At 67.3% G+C, this 13,696-nt stretch overlaps 1 protein-coding gene across 6 annotated transcripts; it reads left to right on the top strand.

Moving 5' to 3' along the window:
• Window positions 1–1,057: 1,057 nt before the first annotated feature.
• On the top strand, window positions 1,058–13,323 carry LOC144930525 (rho-related BTB domain-containing protein 2-like). Of its 6 annotated transcripts, none has more exons than XM_078852627.1 (10): window positions 1,058–1,204; window positions 2,585–2,786; window positions 2,999–3,102; window positions 6,562–6,747; window positions 7,163–8,127; window positions 8,612–8,730; window positions 9,656–9,806; window positions 10,409–10,497; window positions 10,985–11,108; window positions 12,628–13,323. In XM_078852627.1, exons 2-10 carry the CDS (start codon window positions 2,595–2,597, stop codon window positions 12,795–12,797), a joined length of 2,100 nt encoding a protein of 699 aa, XP_078708753.1. In that variant the 5' UTR covers window positions 1,058–1,204; window positions 2,585–2,594; the 3' UTR covers window positions 12,798–13,323. The 6 variants fall into 6 exon arrangements, with proteins under 6 accessions (XP_078708753.1, XP_078708756.1, XP_078708755.1 ...); XM_078852630.1 differs by having other exon boundaries at window positions 1,058–1,208; window positions 10,409–10,470; window positions 11,003–11,108; XM_078852629.1 differs by having other exon boundaries at window positions 1,058–1,208; window positions 10,409–10,470.
• Window positions 13,324–13,696: the final 373 nt, after the last annotated feature.

The raw sequence follows: 13,696 nt of genomic DNA, 5'->3' as shown, positions 1-13,696 counted from the left end.
TCTGGGGCGGGAGGGGGGGCCGGGCTCTGGGGGGGCACTGGCACAGGAGGGGGGAGGCTCTGGGGGGGCTCTGGGACAGAAGGGGGGGCCGGGCTCTGGGGCGGGAGGGGGGCGGGCGCTGGGGTGCGATCACATGGGGCAGGTGGTGCTGGTCCTACGGGCAGGGGCTGGGGGGTGGAGGGCGGGGCTCGAGGGGGGGGACCCTGGCAGCGCTGGGCGGCGGGGGCGGGGCTGGAGGGGGCGGTGGGGAGAGGCCCGGGCCGTTGCCCCTTTAAGAGGCGGTCCGGCCCCCGGGGCGGGGCGGGGCGGCCCCTTCGGGCGGGGGCGAGGCGCTGCCGTGTCACGTGGGCGGCCGGCCCCCCGCGGGTCTTCTTTGTGAAACGGTGGGGCGGGGCCTGGGGGCGGGGCCGCTCGCGGACTCTGGCGCGGGGCGGGGCCTGGGCGCTGGTTGGCGGCGCGCGGGGGGATAACGGGCCTGGGGGCGGGGCGGGGCGGGGCCGGGCGCTGGTTGGCGGCGCGCGGGGGGATAACGGGGCGGGGCCGCGCGGCGGGGGCGGGGCCTGGGCGCTGGTTGGCGGCGCGCGGGGGGATAACGGACCGGGGGCGGGGCCGCGCGGCGGGGGCGGGGCCGGGCGCTGGTTGGCGACGCGCGGGGGGCTAACGGGGCGGGGCCCGCGCGGCGGGGGGGGGCCTGGGCCCTGGTTGGCGGCGCGCGGGGGGATAACGGGCCGGGGGCGGGGCCGCGCGGCGGGGGCGGGGCCGGGCGCTGGTTGGCGGCGCGCGGGGGGGATAACGGGCCGGGGGCGGGGCCGCGCGGCGGGGGCGGGGCCGGGCGCTGGTTGGCGGCGCGCGGGGGGATAACGGGCCGGGGGCGGGGCCGCGCGGCGGGGGCGGGGCCGGGCGCTGGTTGGCGGCGCGCGGGGGGATAACGGGGCGGGGCCGCGCGGCGGGGGCGGGGCCTGGGCGCTCGTTGGCGGCGCGCGGGGGGATAACGGGCCTGGGGGCGGGGCCGGGCGCTGGTTGGCGGCGCGCGGGGGGATAACGGGCCGGGGGCGGGGCCGCGCGGTGGGGGTGGGGCCGGGAGGGGAGCGGCCCGGCCGGGGCGCGATGGGCCGGAGGCGGCGGCGGCCGCCGCGCTGCAGACGGGCGCGCCCGGAGGCCGAGCCGGCGCCGTGAGCGGCCTGAGCCGCCCCGGGACCCCCAGGCAGGTGAGGGGCGGGGCCGGGCGCGGGGGGTCCCCTGGGGGGCTGGCCCGGCCGCTGCGCCGGGAGCTCCGGGCATGGACCCCCGGGCCCCTCCCCCCACCCAGGGTATAGACCGACCCCCCTCCCCTCCCCCCGGGGCTATACACCGACCCGACCCCTCCCCTCCCCCCGGGGCTATACACCGACCCGCCCCCCCCCCGGAGCCCCCTCCCCTCCCCCCGGGGGCTGTACACCGACCCGCCCCCCTCCCCCTCCCCCCGGGGCTATAGACCGACCCGCCCCCCCCCCGGAGCCCGCTCCCCTCCCCCCGGGGCTATAGACCGACCCCTCCCCCCGGGGCTATAGACCGACCCGCCCCCCCCGGAAGCCCCTCCCCTCCCCCCCGGGGCTATAGACCGACCCGCCCCCCCCCCGGAGCCCCCTCCCCTCCCCCCGGGGCTATAGACCGACCCGCCCCCCCCCGGAGCCCCCTCCCCTCCCCCCGGGGCTGTACACCGACCCGCCCCCTCCCCTCCCCCCGGGGCTATAGACCGACCCGCCCCCCTCCGGAGCCCCCTCCCCTCCCCCCGGGGCTATAGACCGACCCGCCCCCCCCCGGAGCCCGCTCCCCTCCCCCCGGGGCTATAGACCGACCCCTCCCCCCGGGGCTATAGACCGACCCGCCCCCCCCGGAGCCCCCTCCCCTCCCCCCGCAGCTATAGACCGACCCGCCCCCCCCCCCGGAGCCCCCTCCCCTCCCCCCGGGGCTATAGACCGACCCGCCCCCCCCCCCGGAGCCCGCTCCCCTCCCCCCGGGGCTATAGACCGACCCCTCCCCCCGGGGCTATAGACCGACTCGCCCCCCCCCCCGGAGCCCACTCCCCACGGTCCAGTCTGGTCTGGGAGCTCCGGGCATGGTCTCCCTGGGCTGTGCCCACCCCCGCCGGAGCCCCCTCCCCTCCAAGCCTCGCCACCCCAGAGCTGCGGTCCCCTCCCCTTCTCCTAGCCCTGGCTGACCCCAGAGCCTCTTCCCCTGCTCCCCCCGGCTGGTCCGCTGCTGGCGGGGACCAGAGAGCAATTGTGACAAATTGGGGCACTTATTTTCAGGCCGGGGGGATAGTTGCCTCCCTCAGACAAAGCCCCTAATACCGGGGAGTCAGGCCCATCCCCCAATGAGGGTGGTGCCCCCGAGCACCTGGGTCCCGGCGAGCTCCTGGAGAGCTCTGGGTCTGCAAGCTCCTTTCCCAGCAGCTGCCAAGTCTGTGGGGAGTAGCTCCCTACTGGGGCGCTGAGCTAGGAGCAGGGTTTTGGCCGGAGGCTTGTGTGCTCCCCAGCTGGGGGGCAGCTGGAGCCATGCCCCTCCCTGTGCAATAACTCCCTTGCCTGCTGTTCCCGCCCAGCTGTGCCCTGATGGATATAGATCTGGACTATGAGAGACCCAATGTTGAGACCATTAAGTGCGTGGTTGTCGGGGATAATGCCGTGGGCAAGACACGCCTCATCTGTGCCAGGGCCTGCAATGCCACCCTCACCCAGTACCAGCTGTTGGCCACCCACGTGCCGACCGTCTGGGCCATCGACCAGTACCGCGTGTGCCAGGAGGTGAGAGCCGAGCAGGGGTGGGCCCGTGCCATGGTTGAGACCCCCGAAGCCCCTGGGTGGCACCGTGGGTAGCACAGGAACCCCTGAGGCTTGAGCGCCTGAGTGGAGGAGAGGGGGGAGCTGAGGTGCCATGTGGGGGGCCTGTGGTAGAGGGGAAGCTGGCTCGGGGAGGGGCCCCACCTGAGCTGTCCTGCTGTGCTTTCCCGGGGCAGGTGCTGGAGCGCTCCCGGGATGTGGTGGACGAGGTCAGCGTTTCTCTGCGGCTCTGGGACACCTTCGGGGACCACCACAAGGACAGGCGGTTTGCCTACGGCAGGTGAGAGCCCGGCGGCTGTTGGGGGTCCCTGCTCCTGGCTGTCCCCTCAGCCTGGCTCCTGGGGGCCCTGTGTGTGGTGCTGCACAGACACCCCACGGCCATGCTGCCTGGGCCCCCGGCCTCACCCCAGTTCTGTTCGGCCTCTCGTGTCTCCCCTGGTCCGGGAAGGTAGAGGGGCCCGGAGGCCTCCACCCCTCTGCTCCCCGGTGGGGAGACCGTTGCTGGAAGGGGGTGTGACTCCCCCACTGCTAACAAGCTCAGTGCCTGAGGCTTCCATGCCCCAGCTGCTCTGGGGAGAGCGGGGGGTGGAGGTGGGGGGGGGGCACACACTGACCTGCTGCTTGACTCTGCCTGGAGCTGGGCATGTGATTCTTCTTTCCTCCCCTCCCCCTTCTCTGGGGGGGGGCTCCCCTCCCCTCCCCTCGGGAGAAGGAAGTTGCTCAGACAGCTGAAACCCTCGGGGAAGGGGACTGGCCCCTGAGTAGGGGGTGGGGGAAGTGTCTGGTTTCAGCCCCCCTTCCCCCCCCCCGGCTGCCCTTAGGGCACAGGCAGTGTTGGGTAACAGCAGCGGGTGGCAAAGCTGGCAGCTGGGGCGGAGGGATCTCCTGGGGACATCTGGCTGGAAGGGCCCCTTGGCCCTTTGGTGAACATACCTGGCTCGTGTTCCCCTGGGTCCCTGCAGGCTGCACAAGCACGTGTGTGGAGCCCAATGCGCACAGTGGGGGGCCTGGCTGCTGCAAGGGGGGGGCCAGCCAGGCTGTCAGCTCCCCGGCCAGGCTGAACCTCGCCTCCTTACTTGTGCCCAGGAGTCTGAGTCGGGGCCGTTGTGTTAGGCGCTGTACAAACACAACATACCCTCCCTGCCCCAAGGGATCAGCAGTCCCATTCTAGTCCCCTTGGCCGGGGGAGGTCTTGTGTTCAGCCCCAAGTGGCTGGGCCCTTGAGCCTGAATCCCAAGGCAGAGCGGAGGAGCCTGGGCATGGCCCACCTCTTCCCACCCCAGGGCCTGACAGGTCCCAAGGGAGGCTCTCTAGAGCTGTCCTGGCTAGTTTGAAATGCACAGGGGATGAGGCGGCTCCCTGGCCAGGTCTGCCTCCCTGCCAGGTACCGACGGGCCATGCAGCCCCCTCTGGTGGTGAGGGGCCGGGGCTGGGCCTGACCGTGGCGCAGGCCCTGTCTCCGGAGGGGCCGTGCTTACTGCAGGGGTTTCCTGTATGCGCTGCTCAGCCCTGAGCTGTCTTCGCCCTGCGGAGGCTCGGCACGGGCCTGGCCAGGCTGGGTGCAACTCTGCAGCCTGCTCGCTCCCTTGGACCCTCGCTGTGGCATGGGGCGGGGGTGGTGTCTGCCCCTCCCTGCTGGGCACCGCTCCTGCCTTGGCCAGGTTCCTGTGGTGGCGGGCAGGCAGGAGCCACTTGGTCTGTGATGTGGGCCTCGGTCCAAGTGTGCCTCCCAATCACATCTCAGGGAGGCACCACTAAAAACAAACAGGGCTCAGGAGTGGCTCCGGCTGCTCCCTGCCTCATGACAAGGGCCCTGGGGCAGCAGGGCTCCCACAGGCGTCCCGCAGTGCGTTCCAGATGTCCTGTCTGCCCCTGCCCAGGTGGGAGCCTGTCTCTTGACCAGTGCTTGGGCAAGGGCCACATCCAGGGCACTCTGCTTCACGTGGGCACTCCCAGCTGAATCCCAGTGACACTTCGGAGACAGGGCTGCTGCTGGCTGGGCAGCATGGCAAGGTTCCTGTATGTGGTGTCTGCTCGTGGGCATGAAAGGTGGTTGTCCCGCAGGAACAGACCCCTCCCATTCCCTTCCAAGCACTTCACAGGAAGCGTTGCCTAGCACTGAAATGCAGCCACCTCTGGCGTGGAGCATGGCGGCTGACTAACAGCTGCACAGGAAGGAGACTCTCCCAGCTAGCTGAAGCAGCAGGGGAAGTTCAGGGGAGTAAATGGCTAAACTGAAGAGAGGCGCTAGCAGTGAGCAGAGAAGAGGGGCTGGGACCCCAGACTCCTGGGTTCTCGTCTGAGTTTTGACTCTCTGTGATCCTGGGTGAGCTGGTGCCAGCTCTTCCCTATGTCTCAGGGGAGTTCAACCCCCAGAGACATGAACACTGAGTACTGGGCACCTTACGACCTCTGCACGAGACGGCACCCCCAGCCACACAGTGCCCTTGCACTTCAGAGGGGTGAGTGCCCCCATAAGCCCCCTACCTGCCACAGCTGGGTTTTCCTCCTTCCCCCATGCTGGCCTGGCCTGGCTCCGCCTAGCCTCTCGCATGGGCTGGGGGGGCAGTCTGGGGATGGCCCCAGGCCCCATCCCCTCGCTCGGAAGGTGATGCTAGTGGTACCTGTGTTGTGGAACTGCTGCCCGTGTGCCTTCCCCTGTCCTGCCCTGTGGCACTCTGCTCCGAGAGTGTCTGCCAGCAGGGCCTGGCCCCTGTGCTGAGCATCCCTCTCCATGCACAGCCGGGGGCAGGCACCATGTGCTGCAGGCCTCCTGAGCCTGGGCCATGTGCCCTGGGCTGGTTCGGGGACTTCGCGCCCCCTTGGGGAGAGGCCAGGTTGGCTGGGCCTCTCCATTCACATGCTGAACAGGTGGCTGCTGGAGCCTGGCCAGAAGCAGCATTGAGGGAGGGCTGTTCGCCACCCCTCCCTCAGGCACCTTCCCATGCTGAGCTGTGTAGCTGGGGCTGCTCTCCTCCCCAGACTAGTTCAGGCTCTGTGGCCCGTGGGGGCCTTGCCCCAGCTCTGCCAGCGTACACTCTCCAGGCTTGCACAGGGTTCTCTGATCCTCCCCCCATTCCCAGCAGCTGTCCCCCTGGCTTGGGGGGGTCTGAGGGGAGGGCTGGGCTCCGGTTCAGGGTTTGCACGGGCTCTGTTGGCTTTTGCATGGGCTGCTAGTGGTGAGGGAGCAGCGCTCCTGAAATAGCTGCCTTCTGAGCACCCCACACTGGGCTGCTGCAGTAACCGGTGTGCCTAGAGATTCGGGGCCATGCGGGGACAGGTTACAGGAGCCGGATGCCCCCTGTCCCAAGGCTTTTTGGCAGATGTGTCCAGGCACCAGGAGATCGGGGTCCAGCAGTGCAGCCTCGTGAAGTGCTCCTGTCATAGCACTGGGGGCTCCAGAAGTCTGATGGGGAAGATGGGGCAGGATCAGGCCCTTCAGTCTATCCCCAAGGATCTGCCCTCCTTGGCTGGGCTCCTCCCTGGGGGCAGATGGGCATAGGGGGTCCCCCCGAGCTCTAGGGCTCTGTTAGCGCTTGGGCAGCTCTGCTGGGGGAACCTGGCTGCTAGATCGCCTGGGTGCAGTGCAGAGGGTGATGTAGACCCCATGTAGGTGGGGGAGGGGGGTCAGTCTGAGCTTGGGGTTTGCTGTGCTGCTCTGTGCCCAAGGGCAGCAGTCTCCGTGGGTGGAAATAGCAGGTCTGGTGCTGCCCCTCGTCTCTCCCCCTCCTGCCTGCAGGTCAGATGTGGTGGTTCTCTGCTTCTCCCTGGCGAACCCCAACTCCCTGCGCCATGTGAAGACCATGTGGTATTCGGAGATCAAGCACTTCTGCCCACGGACGCCCATTGTGCTGGTAGGGTGCCAGCTGGACCTGCGCTATGCCGACCTGGAGGCAGTCAACCGGGCCCGGCGCCCTCTGGCAAAGTAAGGGTGCCCCCACTGTCTCGGGCCCCGAGGACTGAATGCTAGAAGCAGCCAGCTCTGGGGCTGAGGCTGCCGGCAGCCAGCTCTGGGGCTGAGGCTGCTGGCCCCTTGTGTCCAGCCCTGGGGCTGGTACGGACACAACATTTGCCATTCTCCCCTGGGGCTGTGGGTGTGGAGGAGGTCACTGCCTACCTGTAGGCTCTGAGTGGGAGCAGGGTGTCTGAGACCCATGCCTTGCCCTGTAGATCATTGGCATCCCCCGTCTCACTTGGGGCTTTCGCCAGCACTTTCTGCCTGCTCCTTGGTATGTGCCCAGTGTAGATGGGCAGTTTGGCTCTCTCCAGCCCTGGCACTGGGCTGTCTGCCCTCTAGCCAGGGGCTCTCTGCTGACCTGCTGGCTCCTCTCCCTTGCCAGGCCCATCAGACCCACGGACATCCTGCCGCCCGAGCGGGGCCACGAGGTGGCCAAGGAGCTGGGGGTGCCGTACTACGAGACCAGCGTGGTGGCACAGTTCGGCATCAAGGATGTCTTTGACAACGCCATCCGCGCCGCCCTCATCTCCCGCCGCCACCTGCAGTTCTGGAAATCCCACCTGAAGAAGATGCAGAGGCCCTTGCTGCAGGCACCCTTCCTGCCCCCCAAGCCACCTCCGCCTGTCATCCACATCCCGGCCCCCCCCACAAGTGGTGGCCAGGGCCCCGCCACCCTCTTCTGCACCTCTCTCTGCGCTGATGTGGTCTTCCAGCTGCAGGGCGGGCACAGTGTCTTTGCCCATCGTGTCTACCTGGCCACGTCTTGCTCCAAGTTCTATGACCTCTTCACCCTGGAGGGGTTGGCGACCCAGGCCGGGGAGCCCTGTGGTGTGGAGTGGCGGGCGGCCAAGGAGCCAGCTGCCAGGACTAAGAGCCTGGACATGGAGAAGGGCCTCCTAGATGATGGTGCCCAGGCCCCGCTCAGGACTTCGCAGAGTGACGATCCCCTGCGGCTGGTGCAGGGCGAGGGCCAGCAGCCGCCAGGGGCCAGGGGCCAGGAGCTGTCAGGCTGGGGCCGGGGCTTTGTCAGCATGCAGCTGGAGTCGGTTCAGGACCCCGTGACCCAGCGGGAGAAGCAGATGACGGTGGTGTACATGGACTGCCTGGTCCAGCCGGGGCCCTTCCAGGCAGTGCTGGAGTACCTGTACACAGGCCACCTGGACCAGGGCCGCGCAGATCTCATGCAGGTGGCCAGCATCGCCGAGCTGCTGGAGGTCTTCGACCTGCGCATGATGGTGGCCAATGTGCTGAACAAGGAGAGTTTCATGAACCAAGAGATCACCAAAGCCTTCCATGTGCGCCGTGCCAACCGCATCAAGGAGTGCCTCAGCAGGGGCGTCTTTGCGGGTAGGGGCGGGGCCTCAGCAGGGGCCTCTTCTAGCATCCAGGTGCTGTAGGAAGTGAGGTTGGGGTTCAATAGGGGGCGCTGTCCCCAGTGCTGCTTGGGGGCCCTAGGGGGTGCTCTCCCCTCAGTTCTGCTGGCCCCAGTGCAGTGCTCCTGGATGCAATTTAAAACTGGGCCCTTCCCCTGCACGTGCACGTCAATACCCTGGGGTACCCTGCCAGATCCTCTGGGGTGAACCCTGGTGGGTCCCCAGCTGGGTGGTTCCGTTCTGCTGCCCTCTGCCGTTTCTGGTGGGTGTGGCGCTCTCCTTCCCGGGCCGGACTGCCTGGTTGTGTGGCGCTGCTCAGCCCTGGCGTGCCGTTCCCCAGAGTGGCTGTAGTCACGTGGCAAGGGCTGTGCCCTCTGTCCCAGGGATCGTTTGCCAAGCACGAAGGGGCAGGGCTGGGGCCAGGCCATAAGAACTCACTGCATGCTCTGCCCTCGCAGACGTTGTGTTCCTGGTGGATGACGGGTCGGTGCCGGCCCACAAGCCGCTGCTCATCGCGGGCTGTGATTGGATGGTGGCCATGTTCTGCGGCAACTTCCGGGAGAGCTACGCCACGGAGGTGAGCGGGGGGCTGCACTGGGTGGGGTCGGGGCAGGGAGGGGAATGAGGGGCAGTGTGGAGGGAGGGTAAGGGGCAGATGAGGGATCCCTGGGAGTGGAGGATCCTGGGAGCAAAGGGCAGGGGTGGGGGAGGGGTTCCTCAAGATCCAAGGGGGGAGCAGGGTAGGGAAGAGGTTTTTTTCTCCCCCAGCAGGTGAGGGGGTTGGGACTGATGGGAAGAGCTGAGAGGCAGAGCTCTGGAGCAGGGCTGCTCCCAACTCAGCCTGGTGGTGAAGCTGCTGCTGCCTGCTCCCTCCTCCTGCCTGGCCCAGGGGTGCCCCCCCCGCCTCCGAGGGGCAGAGCCCTTGAGCAGCTGTCCCTCAGCGTGAATAGCAGCTGGCTGGGCTGGGGGGGAGGGGGCACGTGACCTGAAGGTTCCTTTCCCCTGCCAATGGGGCAGCATGGCTGCAGCGTGTCGTCGGAGATAAACTGCGAATCTCAAAAATAAAAAGGTCACGGGGGGGCGGGGGGATCATGTGGCCAGGCGCGGGTGCCAGGGCTGGGGCCAGGGCCAGACCCCTGCACACAGCCACCACCTCCTCTCACTGCTCCCTCCAGATCCAGCCTGCTCCTAGCCCCTCTTGGGGGTCATCCCCCCTCCTGGCCGAGGCCCCTCTAGCATTTGGCTGCCCCATAAGCTGTGATTTCCTGCTACATTATTTGCTGGCTCTGCTGGTTTTACCATTGGGTTTGGGGGATTACAACCGACTTGTTCCCAGCAGACAGGCCTGCGAATGGGGGAATAGCCGCAAGCATCAGCAGGGCTGGGCTAGCTGGGGGCTGTGGGAATGCAGGGGGACGCCTGTTCCTGAAGGAGAGAGAGTGCTCTGGGGGGAGGAGGGGTTGTTGGGGGTGAGTCCCTTAGGTTCCCCTTGTCACCCCCAGGTCTCCCTGCCTGGCACCAAGTCTGCCTGCCTGCGTGCCGTCCTGGAGTTCCTCTACACTGGGCACTTCACCCCCACGCCTGACCTGGATGCCATGGGACTGCTGGTCTTAGCCAACCGCCTGTGTCTGCCGCGGCTGCAGGCACTCACCGGTGAGGCGCGGCCCCAGATGACCCCTCCCAGCTGCTGGGCTGCCGGCCTCCTCTGAGAGCCGCCGATAAGATAACGAGGCTGACGGCCGCGGCGGGTCGATGTGTCCCTGGAGCGTCACTGACACGCAGGCTGTTCTGTAAGGGCCCCTGGAGCAGAGCTCGACCCTTCGTGCAGCCCACATGGGGCAGGCACAGAGCCTGGGTTCTGTCCGCCAAGCACAGCCTGAGCTGTGGGGCAGCTGCCCATGGCCAGCCTGCCCCCTGCTTCCCCCCCGCCCCGCACAGCAAGGCCATTGGGCCAGCTGCAAACCGGACGGTTCTCGTGGGCGCCTTGTTCCCGCCCGGTGCTGAGACAGAACCGCATATGGCTTTGTCCGGCCTTGGGCAGGGGACATGGAACGAAGAACACCCTGCTCTGCCTGTGCAGGTGGGTCAGGGAGGGCAGGGTCATGCTGTTCCCAGAAGCACCAGAACAGCTGATATTATGGGAGTGCATGAGGGGGCCCCCCCATGCATGCAGGGCTCGGCCTGGGACCCTGCAGCCCCAGCACGGAGCCAGGAGCCCCCGGGAGGCTCACTGCCCCTCGTCTCTGCCCTCCCAGAGCAGTATGCTGTGGACGAGCTGCTCCGAGCCTACGTGCAGCAGGTGGAGATCGACCAGCAGGTGATCATCTACCTGGAGATGACTCAGGTAGAGGGAGGGTGGGGTGGGACAGGGCTCGGGGTGTCTGAGCTGTGGCTTCTCCTCCGCCCGCTCAGATTAGGGTGGTGGCACTGAGAATGTGAGCGGCTGTCCTGGGTCAGAGCGATGTCCCAGCTGGCCAGTAGCCCGTCTCCTATGCTGGCCAGGGCCAGATGCTTCTAGCAGTTTTGGGGCATCTGGAGCATGCCGTGCTCAGTCCAGGACTGCTGGGACTGCTGCCCAGGGCCTGCCCTCCCCAGCCAGGCTCCCACTGCTCGGCTGCACTGCCTGCTGGGACGTGGAGCCACCTGGCCTCTGTCCTGGGGCCTCCAGCATGTTACCCGCCTGGCCCTTGGCTTGGTGCCCAGAGCTGCGGCCTGATGGGGCGAGGGCCTGGCTGCCAAGACCCTTTGTGGGTCACAGGGCACCCAGCCCAGTGCCTGGAGCCCGTGGGATGTGGGTGGGGCCGGGGCCCCAGCCCCTTCCCTGCTCTCAGCCTGCTGCTCTCTTGCAGTTCCACAATGCCCAGCAGCTGGCCGCCTGGTGCCTGCATTACATCTGCACCAACTACAACAGCGTCTGCCGCCGCTTCCCCAGGGAGATGAAGTACATGGCGCCAGGTACGGGCCGGGGGGCGCGGTGGGGAAGAGGCCAGGGGCTCAGGCTCCCCTCGCTGCCTGCGGGGTGCCGGCTGGCGTGGCAGGAGTGCCTGCATCCCTGCTCCTGCGCGAGGCCTCCTGGCTTCCCAGACTGGCATGGCACTCTGAGGGGGGAGGGGCTGTTCTTCCCACCCCCACCCCAGCCTGGCTGTTTCTCCCCTGGGCGGCCTGAATGAAAGTGATGAGGGAACTGGGGTTATTTAGTCTGTGGAAGAGAAGAGTGAGGGGGGATTTGATAGCTGCTTTCAACTGCCTGCAGGGGGGTTCCAGAGAGGATGGAGCTCGGCTGTTCTCAGTGGTGGCAGATGACAGAACGAGGAGTAATGGTCTCAAGTTGCAGTGGGGGAGGTCTAGGTTGGATATTAGGAAAAACTTTTTCACACAGAGGGCGGTGAAGCCCTGGAATGCGTTACCTAGGGAGGTGGTGGAATTTCCTTCCTTAGAGGTTTTTAAGGCCCATCTTGACACAGCCCTGGCTGGGATGATTTAGTGGGGGTTGGTCCTGCTTTGAGCAGGGGGTTGGACAAGATGACCTCCTGAGGTCTCTTCCAACCCTAATCTTCTATCATGCCACCCAGCGGAAGACTAGCATGGCATCTCAGCTGGCCAATAGGAGCTGGAAGGTGCTAACCTCTTCTGGGTTGGGAGGGAAAGGAAGCTAAAACTCATCTTTCCCGTGCAGTAAGTCTGGTGGGGTGCTGACCCCCAACTCCCAGAGGGCCCCTCTCTGTGCCTCTGGGTACCAGCCTGAGCCCCAGCTCCCAGCAGCCCCCCCAGATCTCAGGGTGGTCCAGTCTTCAAGATCCTGCTCCCCATGCCACATTCTGACCCCCCCAGTTCCCCACTTTCTTGCTCATCCCAAAGGGAGGTGTCAGTGTAGAGAGTTGGGGATATTTCAGGAGCGAACCTTCCACTGTCACCACCCACTCTAGCTACTTCCAGCGTGCTGGGGTCTTTGCATTTTAACCCCCGCCCTCCTCCTGCCGAACAACCCACCTTCCCTGGCACTGAGGAGAGGAACATGAATATTGCGGGTGCTCAGTTTTGGGGTGGGGGGAGATCTGCCCTTCTGGAGCCCCTGTGTCACTGCCCCCCACCTGCAGCCTATTACCAGTGCGGCTCGCTCTGTACTCCTCTGGGTCCCTCCCCGTTTCTGGGGCTCTGCAGTCACCAGGCTCCTTTCCTGTCCCTGGGCCTCCCCTGGGGCTGCTGACCCATTGTCCTGGGGGCGCCAGGGTGCTGTTTTCCCTCCGGCCGGCCCTGGCAGCCTTCCCTGGCCCAGGGAGGGAGCTCAGTGGTTGCAGAGCAGCTCCCCGGGCGGGAGGCAGCACTGGGCCCATTGCTGGGGGGGGGACTGAAGCCTGGCGCAGTTGCCCTGGTCGCTGGGGGTTGCGGTGATGCTGGCTGCTCTGCAGTGTGATGGGGGGTCCTAGCCCCCTGCCAGCCGGGGGGTCGGGGCTGACGCCCTCCTGCCCCGCAGAGAACAAGGCGCACTTTGAGAGACACCGCTGGCCGCCCGTCTGGTACCTGAAGGAGGAGGATCTGTACCTGCGCTCGAAGAAGGAGCGGGACCTGGAGGAGCAGCTGCTGCGGAAGCAGCGTACCCGCAGCACGTGGTGCTTCTGGCGCCCCTCGCCCCATGTCTCCTGAGCCCTGCCCACGGGGGAGCTTGGCCCCAGGGCCATTCGGGTGGGGGAGCTGGGTAGGGCTGGGAGCTGGGTGCCCATGCCAGCCAGGGCCCCTCGTTCCCGCTTCCGTGGGCGCTGCAGCTGTCCCTGCCTGACTGCACCGGCGGGGCTCCTGGCCACTGCTGCCCTTAGTTTACATCTGTGGCTCTGCTGCAGCTTGGCGGTGCCTTCGTCCCATGGCCCTGCAGGGGCCCAAACCCAGTGCAGCTGGGGGCTGCGTGTGATCTAGCAGGAGTGGGGGCTGCCTTCCCGACTCCACTGTGCTCTGGGGAGGAGCACCCAGCTGTGTGGGGGAGGCTGGCTTTGCCCTCCTTCCCTGATGGTGGGGGTGCTGCCGGGGCCCCCCGAGAGACCTCAGAGCAGCACTCTGACCCCTGCAGGATCTGGCCTGCATCTCCTCTCCCTGGTCCAGGCTCCCCCGAGGCCTCGGGCAGCAGAGCTGTGCAGGGGGGGTTGGCTCGGTGAGCTGAGTGGTGGGGAGCTGTGGGTGGCGGGGGGAGGGTGGGGAAGCGTGGGGGGAGGATTTCTCCCTGCCCCTAGGAGACCCCCAGAGTAGTGATGGGGGGGCAGAGGTGTGTACTTGTGGGATGCAGCTGGGGCCAGAGCTGCAGTTGAGGGTCTGAGCTCTGGGGGTGCATGTGGGAGCTGGGTTTGGGCAGGAGATGTGTGTGTGTTTTTGGTAGTTGTAGAAGCTCCGCCCTTCCCCCTTTGTGCTTTGCCTACTCTGGGGCCAGGGCAGCCCAGAGCCCCTGACCGGCTCCTCTCTGTGCCTTTGACACTACAAGCCTCTTCCCCAACTCACCCTGTCTCCTGGGAGGGGCTGGGTCCCTGTCGTCTTCCGGGAGGTGCCCTGAGCCTGGG

This window comes from Lepidochelys kempii, chromosome 4 (assembly GCF_965140285.1).
Source record: "Lepidochelys kempii isolate rLepKem1 chromosome 4, rLepKem1.hap1, whole genome shotgun sequence".
NCBI lineage: Eukaryota > Metazoa > Chordata > Testudines > Cheloniidae > Lepidochelys > Lepidochelys kempii.
The sequence above is the reverse complement of the archived record's forward strand: the minus strand, read 5'-3'. Positions and strand labels throughout refer to the sequence as shown.

Excerpts from the sequence above, each read along its gene's own strand:
- LOC144930525 (XM_078852627.1), top strand. The coding sequence starts at position 2,595 with ATGGATATAGATCTGGACTATGAGAGACCCAATGTTGAGACCATTAAG. Across the intron at positions 2,787-2,998 it reads AGTACCGCGTGTGCCAGGAG|GTGCTGGAGCGCTCCCGGGA; the intron begins GTGAGAGCCGAG and ends TTCCCGGGGCAG. Across the intron at positions 3,103-6,561 it reads AGGCGGTTTGCCTACGGCAG|GTCAGATGTGGTGGTTCTCT; the intron begins GTGAGAGCCCGG and ends TCCTGCCTGCAG.